Source organism: Vanessa tameamea, chromosome Z (genome assembly GCF_037043105.1).
Source record: "Vanessa tameamea isolate UH-Manoa-2023 chromosome Z, ilVanTame1 primary haplotype, whole genome shotgun sequence".
NCBI classification, from domain to species: Eukaryota; Metazoa; Arthropoda; class Insecta; order Lepidoptera; family Nymphalidae; genus Vanessa; species Vanessa tameamea.
The window spans coordinates 10,629,600-10,640,117 of record NC_087341.1 but is presented as its reverse complement, the minus strand read 5'-3'; the positions used below and the strand labels follow the sequence as shown (position 1 = coordinate 10,640,117).

Sequence of the window (10,518 nt, the reverse complement as noted above, 5' to 3'; positions counted from 1 at the left end):
GTCGCACTACAAAGGAATTAAAACAGACGAGTGAACTTTGTTATCTTAGTGTGCGTTACATCTACGCTTGACACGAACGTCATACTCCTTTATTAGCGTGCGTGTATTTAGTGGAGCAATTGTTGGCTATTATTTTTTATACACGTTCTCAGATTTGACAGTCTATATATTATATCAGATAAATAAAATCAAACAAGTATTGCTATTAATAATTTAAAATTGTCACAAGTCAATACATTTGCAAGGAAAATTATAAGATAATGTTTTCTCGACACAGTCTCGATAAAACCACCATTTTGTTCACGCACTCATTTTTCTTTCATTCATTTACATACACAACACATCTTTTCAGTTCCTTATTTTAAATTCCTAAAAAAATCTTAAGGTATGGATATGCTTGAAGTGGCTTAATTTGATTTACACTGATTCATTTTCTCCGGGAAAACTTACAAAAATATCTTAAACTACATCATTTATATAATATGGCGCTTAGGTACTGTTCTTCTCCAAAAAAATTAGAAGTGAAAGTAATAACTACTTATCTGTAATATCCTCTAAATTGATTATTATTCTCTTTTAATTCCTCAACTATCTATCATATTTTTTATTTACATTGGAATATTGGAAAACAATATTACCTTTGGCTTAATTTTGCAAAATATCTATATAATATAATTCAAAAAAATGTTTTAACCTAATTGATCCCCTTTGTCGACTAATAAGAAAAAACCTGTGAAACTTTTCTGCGCAATATCAGGGTGGTGAGATATATTGCGCGGCATATATTTCTGTAAGCCCTTGCCCAAACGAGCAAGGGCAACGACAACAGTCCCGCGCCCTGTGCGAACTTTCCACGTATGGATCTTCTCTGTCTTATATGCAAAAATGTTTGTTAATTTTTGGGGCTACTTAATTTGTAAAAACCATTACTTAAGTACTGAGTGGCTTGGCAGAATCTACATTCCACATCGGTGGTAGTAATTAAGTAAATAAATGTCCCCCAGTTGGGCTAATTTTGAATCTTTATCTACACCGCGGTGGCAAATCTTTAACACGTTTACTATTGCCACGAATTTTAAACGTAAGTTAAGGATGCTGCCTACATTTCGTATGAACACTTTAAGCTGTCATTGCTTTACGTCAGCTATTCGGATGCCTGAACGACGGGGTAGCTATCCCCGGTACTATTATCTTAAAATACTTTGTTCCTGAGATATTGACAAAAACAAATACTTTCATAAATTAACTTTAAACAAATACATTATTAACTATAGAATCGGTTTTATAAAGTAGACTATTATTATTATGTAATTTTTTAAATTATCAACCCGAAATTTAGATGTACGCACGTCTGATTATGAAAGTGTGGAATAGCGAATGCACACACTCGGATTTTAATATCTCCTTCATAATTGGCTAATCTAACAGATATTTTTATGCTGAATACAAGCATGGCTATAGTCGGACAACATCATTATTAACAACATTCATACATTGCACATTCACGTAGAAACCTAATAAAACTAATGCCGAGGACTATAAATAATAATAAATGCATGGAACGTTTTTCATTGATAAATTCTAAAAAAAGAATAAGACTAAAAACTTAATCTGACTAATAAAAAGAATAATTATATAATACAAAATTGTATGTTGAATCGTCCAACTAACGCTAGAGAAAATACCTAAAGCTACAATACGTACTCTTCAAAACCGAAAAAAACCAGCGTGATAATATTTTTTATTTTTTATAAACAAATATTATTTTAAACGGCTGTAATTCTGTAGATTGAAGGCAAAGAAAGATTCTGTGACGAACCGATGGCCGTACAAAGAGATAAATTTACTGAACACTTTAGTTGATTCTACTTTACATGCCGAGTTAAAGAATCGTTGCCAATGTTCTTATTTGGTGGTGATAGTGATACACATATATCGTGTCCATATAATATTTACAACCACTCTGTGGAACCAGCTTTCGCCGACGGTTTTTCCGAACCGATACGACTTGGGAACCTTCAAGAAAAGAGCGTACTCTTTCCTGAAAGGCCGGCAACGCACCTGCAAGCCCCCCGGTGTTGCAGATGTCCATGGGCGGTGGTAGTCACTTTCCATCAGGTGAGCCACCTGCTCGTTTGCCACCTATGACATAAAAAAAAAAAAAAAACATCGATTTTTTATTGGTTTTAAAGCTACTACATCATACTTTACAAAAAAAAGATACGTCTTATGATTGAACAAGATTTATTATTATATTTATACATTATATTGAAAAAAAGATATACATATTTATATTTTATTTTGGGTAAATAAAATATTAACACAATTAAACAACATATCATAAATAAGAAATTTGAAAAATAAAGTGAAAATTTTCTGTTATTTTCCTATTTTGTTTTAATTTTTTTAGATGCAGGCGTGGCTAGCGTTTGTGTTGTCTTGAAGTAAATTGCGTAAAATACACCAGACGCCATAATAAGTATAGTTGACAGCACAGTTATATATTCAACTCGGTTTCTGAAAAGAAAATAATAATGTTACTAATTCTTAATGTTTGTTATTAAATTTTGTATTGTTAATAAATATGGTGCTAGTCTTTATAACAGGCTATATAAAGACTATTACTGTATACCATTCGAAGCTCCTATTTTACATTATCTCAAGTAAAGTAATATTACTCTGAGTTAAGTAAATATTACCTTAACTTAAATAACAATTAATAACATACTACATATTATACAGATTCAAAATATATACTTACTCAAATGGTGTTCCACAGATGGTATACCAGTTGGCGCCATTTGGTGGCACTTTGCCACCGACACAATGGAAGTCAAAATAATCCTCATTATAATCTTGAGGACAGAAATATTTCCTCTTGTATAAAGTCTGTAATGAAAAATAGTATTCATCGCGTGATTCCTTTAAAAATTTTAGATAGTAAAGTTCAAGCAATGAAAATTGAATCAAAGTGATATTATAAATAAATTATATTTAAAAACCTCGTAATTGTTGTTCGTAGCAAATATAAAAAAAAAAATTGAAATGATCAATCAAATCTACCTGTCCAAAGGGTGACGTTAACGAAGCCACTTCATTACAAGGGCCGACCGGCTCGTGTAAGCCTGTAGACCATTCCTTCTCAGGGTTGAAAAACGCCACAAACACCCAATAAATTACATAGTGAACGGCAAGTTGTAATATCAATACATAATCGATCTTTGTGAGCCTGAAAACATAAGTAGGTATACATAACATAGGTAACAAAGTATGTATAATGATAGTAAATATAGAGATCAAAGTAGAAAAAAAACGTTTAAATCATCCTGTAACCAAGAGCCCATCTCATTGTCGTATGGGGCGATTTTAGGATTTTAGTCTGTTTTATTCTATAATAAATTAACTAGCTGTGCCCGCGAATTCGTGCGCGTTGTTTGAATTTAAGTTATTTGGATATTGTAGCGTGATTTTATTTTTATTCTATATATAATTCTAAAATAAAAGTAGCCTAAGTTACTCCTTATTACATCCGCTGTCAGCCAGTGAAAGTCCCGTCGAAATGGGTTCAGAACAAACAGACAGACAGACAGACAAAAATTGTAAAATATGTTATTTTGGTATATGTACCGTGTATGTGTACATACATATGCATTTAGTAAAAATGGGTTATTTTAATATTACAAACAGACACTTTTATTATATGTATAGATTGAGCACGCTTACATACTTCAATCAGCAATAAGGAATGAACCCACAATGACTTAAACAAGAGCGGATGTGACTAGGTAGAATTGTTATTTTGGTCACTAGGTAATTAGAATTAACTGATGCCGCTTAACCACCAAACAACCAGTATGTACTGCTATTAGTATTAAAGTTGGCGACTAAAAAACATTAATATTAAAATCTGATAATGTCATTATTATAACATTTCAGACAATATAAATATATATTTTTTTAATTTAACCAACTCTTTGGTAAACCTATCTGTCAGTCTCTTAGGTAAATCCGTATTATTCTCTGTTTATATTAATATTTACCTAGATTAGGATCTACGCGGCTCAACTATAAAAGTATTATCAAAAGTTGAGTTATTTATAAACCATTAACTTCGTATTTTTGATTATATAACTGTCTTTACAATAACATATTTAACTAGACATTCTAGCTAACCGTTAACCGTTTTATCTTAATACATTTTTAAAAAAGTAATAATTAAAACTTTAATTCATTAGTTTGTTCAAATTTTGTATTCATTAAAATATCGTGTATTGTTTGATCAGGTTCGGTTCGGTTCGGTTCTCGGTTTGAACAGCTGAGACAATTCGAAAATAACTATTGAATTGTTTTAATGTCGTGTGCTTTATAAACACGTAATTATATATTTGGGAACAATATGTTACATCAGGATTATAAAATGTGTGTGTTTAGTATGTACTTACTTATCTTTGTTCTTCTCACGGTCACTTAGAAGGCCTAGCACGACGATGACGAAATAAATAGAGAATAATAGAGAGAAAGTAACTTCAGAGTGTAATTTGTACACGTCATGAAGTGGATGATAAATGGGAATAAACAATAGAACACCACCAGGCATGCCCAATAGTGTCGCTATCAACAAAGACTTCCATTCGACTCCTTTTCTGTAATGTATAAATATCAAAAATTTATTTAAGCATAATGAAATAATATTTAGGTACCTACATTTCGTTTAAGACGTAATCACTTACGTAGCGGATGACCATTGAGCCACTCGAGGCGCCAGCCACCTTCTACTCGAATCGAAGAAGAAGTAGAAACTAGATGCAAATGTGCAATGGAAATAATAGGAATTCCAAGGCACCCAATAGTGACGATCGAAGATATTCGGGTCCGTGTCGTGCCATGTCCAATGTACGAATTTAACAGCTACTATATCATATGGAATGTCAATTAACACTGTTATCAAGCCCACGGCAAACGGTTGCGCATACCTTGGTAAATTCAGTTTATGCACCGCATATGCGGCATGATAAATGAATGCTGGATCTGTAAAAAATTAACCGATATTTAATTTTTATGTCATTTTTTTAAATATATTTTCGCAAATGTTAGATAAAAAATATTACATAACAGAATGATGTGTAAGGGCAGACGAGCACCAAGGAACACGATAGGCGTCTGCGAATGCCAGAAGTTGTCATATTCGGGAAGAACAAAATGCCAGAAATTGTCCGCATAAATTCCATGCAGTACGGTCCCCAGCCAAAAGTAAGGCCACCGCCCACCCTTGCGGAAAGCTGAAATATATCAAGATAAGTAGGTAATTTTTTATGAATATCAATATTATCCGGTTTTTTACTTTTATTACATGTAATTGATAACTGACTAAATATTGTCATATAGAATATTAATACATATGTATAATCATTTAATATAATCATAATTATGTAATCATTTCACGTAATGGAAAAATAATCTAAAATTTTGTATAACTCAAGTGATTTACCGTGTATCAAAGTTATAACACCCGCAAGGATGTAGACCGCCTGTGAGATCAAGAAAGTCGGTTGAGCTGCCCATAATTGTTTAACATCATTCGTAGTTACCAGCCATTGCAACCACTGGAACAAAAAATGGGTATATTCAATTTTCTTTATACTGGTTATGTACCGTACCACAAATAAGTATTATGGGTGAATTTGGAACATAGGCGTATTAGGTAAAGATTCCTTTGATATATTTTAATATGTATATTTTTATAAAATACTTGAAAATATTACAGTTAACTTAATTATATATTTTTTTCAAAAATATATCGATTTACAATTTTTGTGGACGTGGCGATAAATAAATGCGTCGTTGTAATAAATCTTTGTTTATTAATATGACAATAAATCGATGGAGAAGTTATATATAATATATGTTATATATAATTTGGTAAGTTGTTATTCTCCACACTGGTTCTTAATTCCTCCATATTTAATTAGGTTAGAAAAAGCAAAAGCCTACAAAAGCAAACAATTATAGTGGAAAAATCTATGTATGTGTATGGTGCACATAAATGTTTAAACAAATATACTTCAATTGTGTAAATGATAGATTATATTAAAATTCGATATTCTAAACGATAACTACTTAGCAGATAATATTGCTAGAATTAACGCATGTTCAGCCTTCTTATGTCGTCCTGAATGATGTAAAAATATCTTCAATTCAAACCATATTACAAATAACTATATAAATTTTATCACAAAATATTAAAAGCATAAACAATTTTTTTTCCAATTTTGTACTCTTAATAAATAGACTAGATGTAGTATCTGACATCATTATTGTTCTAATTAAACCCGAAACTCTTAAAGTTACAAATTTTCCATCGTTAGAAAATTACAACACTCATCGCTCTGTAAATAACCCTAATCAAAATGATGGAATTGTCGTATTTCTAAAACAAGCGCTAGATTACTCTTTAAAGAAAGTATTATTAGCTACTTGTCTAGTTATTGAGATTCCTAATAAAGTAGTTGTAATAGCTATCTACCGATCTCCGTGTTGTAAAAGCTTTACAAATTTCATAATTTCGCTAGATAACTTACTTAGATACTTCTTACAAAAGTCGCAACAACATAATTATAATGGGCTATTCGACTGGTTTTTAAAATCCATTTTATATTATTTAGTAGAGGTTAAGGAACCCGATAAAAGTTGTTTTTTTTAATTCTAGTACATATTTGCTGAAAAGTATCAAATTAAAAATTCCATATTTAAATAGCGCGCGAAAACACTACTTTGAAAATATGGCGCTGCAATGGGGTCGGTGACGTCACTTGCCTGTATTGTAATCTGTGGCACATATAATCCACATATAGTAGGCAAACGAGGTTAACAAGCAAGTGAAGTCATCATAAACCCGACCTATCAGAAGCGTTTTGTGTCACGTGACAAATATTTAAAAAAATGCATTTTTATTTATGGATTTTTGAATAAATAAATTATTATTTTCAACTTTCGTTAATAAATAACCATTTTAAAACTCATAATATATACTGATTACAATAATTATTTTTCGCATTGTCAAATAGGCTATTGGTGATTTAATTAAACTTTAGTAAGTTTTATTTAAAAAATTAAGATACTCAATAGATTATTTGAATTTGTTGACCAGCCATTGTCAGGACAGGACACTTGTATCCAACTAGAGATAAAAATTGTATAGATCATGCCATGTGATACGGTTTTGATATTTTATGGAACAGCCTGGGATGCGGTAAATGCACATACTGAATCAGGGTTACAAAAAATAACTCATAGGCTAAATAAAAATATCCTGAAAATGAATAGCCAAAAAAACAAAGCTTATTCTTTTTGGTAATAGCAGCCGATCATTACGAATGCAAAACCACCTTAAAATTAAATTACATAATTGTAATAAAATTACCATAAGTTGTAGATGCAGATACATATAACGGACTAAGACTATAAATTATCTTGGTGTTCTACTCGTTGAAACTTTGTCATGGTGCTCCATGTCCATATCAAACAAATAGCACACCGAACTCAGAAACTTTTTTAATTTTTAAAAAATTAAGTGCTGTGGCGGTCATTTCGTTACTCAAATCGATTGACTTTGCACTGGGGCAATCTATATTAAGCTATTGTATAGCCTCTTGGGTTGGAGATCGTAAGACACATTTATTGAAATTAGAAAGAGCTCAGCGGTGATGACCTTTAAACCATACATGTACTCCACTTTCAACCTTTACACGGATTGTGATGTTTTGTCTGTTCGGCGACTATACATCCTAGAGACTGTTATGTATGTACATACAAGTTGAAACAGACGAAATGTTTTGTCAAAGTATTCTTTACAAAACAAAATTTATTACTATATTTCAATGTTACGTCACTCCCATGTTATATAATAAAATAAATAAGACTCTTAATATTTATACACTTAACAATTACGATTGTAAAAAATACTCACAACACAGGACTATAATAAACAAAATCATATTTTATTAACTCATACTTCAAATAAATACCTATTTCGTTTAAATGTAAAAAATATAAATATACAAAATTCCAATATTCAAAGAATAATTTTATAAAGTTTTCATAAATACACGCAAAAGCATACATAGTCGAAATAAATATGTAAATTCGTTTTATAGAACTCGCTCGCATCGCGTCATTTAAAAAAATAAATCATCATTTCCACTTTCATCATAGTCAATTTCGTAATTTTCACTTCATAAATAAAAAAATAAATAATCAAATAAATATTTATTACTTTTTAGTTTTGTTAAATAATTATTATTAGTAATCATTAAAATGAAACGTAATTTTATATTAAATTTTTATATATATAAACATTTTTTGTAGAAGTTCGCATTTGCTGTAGTGAAACCGAAAGTGTTAAGTGTTTACTTTTGCAGATGATACAGCTTTGATATTTTATGGAACTGGGATGCGGTAAAGGCACATGCTGAATCAGGGTTACAAGAAATAACTCATTGGCTAAATAAAAATATCCTTGCACTTATAATATAAAAAAAAAAAAAAATTCTTTTTGGTAGTAGATTATTTTGAAATATACGAATAAAATTAAAATGAGGGTCAAGTTTTACCTTCGTTATCTTTGATCCTCACTGAACTTGAAACGCGACTAGGTTTTGCATAACTACGCGGATTTACTCATCTAAAATGTTCGAACATAACTTAGGTTCTAATTTTGAATAAAACTGCGACAACTAAAATTCTACCCTATAAATAAAAAAAATATATTTTAGCACTTAATGTTATCAATTCTTACAATAAATAGTTGGTTTTACTAGCAATTAACTTATATTATTTGCTAGGCAATTTATTCAATCCGTAAAAAAGTGGTGAGTCGAGCAATTATTTTACCAATCGACCCGAACGTACATCTTACTATCACAATAATTATCATGGAATCTAGAATCTCGAAAGATTTGAATCAACATGTTAGTTATTGTACTGGAATCAATTATAGATTTAGGACTAGGTTAACCTAACATCGCCGTCATACTTTTCAAGCCAAAAAGAACATTCTTATTCTCATGGTACCAACTCCATGTTTTTGATCGTCATTACACACCGTTTAGTTTGTCGAAACCTTTAATCAACATAATATTAATTTCGAGACAAAAAGAAAAAATCGACTTAATAATTTTTAATAATAATATTATGAACTTGCCAATAGGCACAGATTTCAACGGCCTTAAAATAAATCAAATGCAACATTTATAATTAAAAATTACAATAGCCTAATCATTTTTTAATTAATAAAAAGACTTTATTTGCTTTGGAGCAAATAAAGACGTTTTATTAATTAAAAAATTATTACATGCCTTGGAGCAAATAAAAACTTTTGTAGGTAAGCCTACCAAATTAAATATTCTCGTTTAATTTTAAATTTAACTTAACATACACTTTCTTAAACTATCATATTCGTATGTACGGTAAAAATCTAAAAAGAAGAAAAAAAAGTAACAGTAACTAACATAAGCCAAAAAAACTCATTATCACTAAATCCAACAATAATTAACCTTTGGCGCCGATAACTATTAAACATTATTAATATGACATTGCAACGTATATTATAATTATATAAGAATAATTAATTATATTATAATGCAATCATTATATTATAATTATACAATAATTTTATTTCAAGAAAAAATGATTTAAAATAAAAAAATACTCACAGTTGGATTAGGACTAGCCGCCATTGTTACATGTATCGATATGACAAAAAATACGAGTGAATGGATATCTTATCTTTAAAACTGGCCATGTTCATCGAAAAATCAAATATTGATACACTTTTCACTCTTCATATTAAATATTTTTTCGATATATACCGTCCGTATTCATCACATTTCATTAAACGAGATATAAATATGTAATATAGATACTTATAAAAAAAATTATCGTGGGAATAGGTATACTGTTAATACGTTTTGATCCATTTCTGTAAAAATAATACTAGTTTATTTTTATGCATCATGTTTTGTCATTTAAATTAGCTAAATTGTTGTTAATGATTATTTCGTGCCTAACATTTAATTATTATTTTGATCTAACGTTATATTAATACATAGTTTAGCAACCGAACAATTGTTCAATAGCCGTAGTATCAATCCTGATTTTGAAAATAGCCGCAACCGCATCAATGGCATTAGATTTACTTAATTTCATATAAGCAGTTCAGATGATGTAAATATTAATAAAAATGCATTCACTAAAATAAATAACACAAATAAAAAATTACTCCAAAAGCAAGGACATCATGTCTGTCCACTTGTAGAGACATAAATATAACAATAGAAAAAATGTCGTGGTCAAGGTTATACTTATGCATATACATCACCAATGCGCCACCAACCTTGGGAACTAAGATGTTATATCTCTTGTGCCTGTAGTTACAGTGGCTCACTCACCCTTCAAACCGGAACTCAACAATACTGAGTACTTCTGCTTGGCGGTATAGGCCCCGTGCGCATCGCATGTGGC

General features: G+C 30.3%; 1 protein-coding gene across 1 annotated transcript; it reads right to left on the bottom strand.

Moving 5' to 3' along the window:
• Window positions 1–2,363: 2,363 nt before the first annotated feature.
• Window positions 2,364–9,841, bottom strand: LOC113402920 (uncharacterized). Its single transcript, XM_026643284.2, has 8 exons — window positions 9,711–9,841; window positions 5,489–5,603; window positions 5,109–5,279; window positions 4,731–5,028; window positions 4,443–4,643; window positions 3,064–3,229; window positions 2,762–2,889; window positions 2,364–2,517 (listed from the first exon to the last, which is right to left on the bottom strand). The coding sequence occupies exons 1-8, from the start codon at window positions 9,732–9,734 to the stop codon at window positions 2,388–2,390; spliced, it is 1,233 nt and encodes a 410-aa protein (XP_026499069.1). The 5' UTR covers window positions 9,735–9,841; the 3' UTR covers window positions 2,364–2,387.
• Window positions 9,842–10,518: the final 677 nt, after the last annotated feature.

Coding starts and splice junctions, on each gene's coding strand:
- LOC113402920 (XM_026643284.2), bottom strand. CDS start 9,734: ATGGCGGCTAGTCCTAATCCAACT. Junction 3,230..4,442: donor CGTGAGAAGAACAAAGATAA/GTAAGTACATAC, acceptor TTATGTTTTCAG/GCTCACAAAGATCGATTATG. Junction 2,518..2,761: donor ATCTGTGGAACACCATTTGA/GTAAGTATATAT, acceptor TTTTCTTTTCAG/AAACCGAGTTGAATATATAA.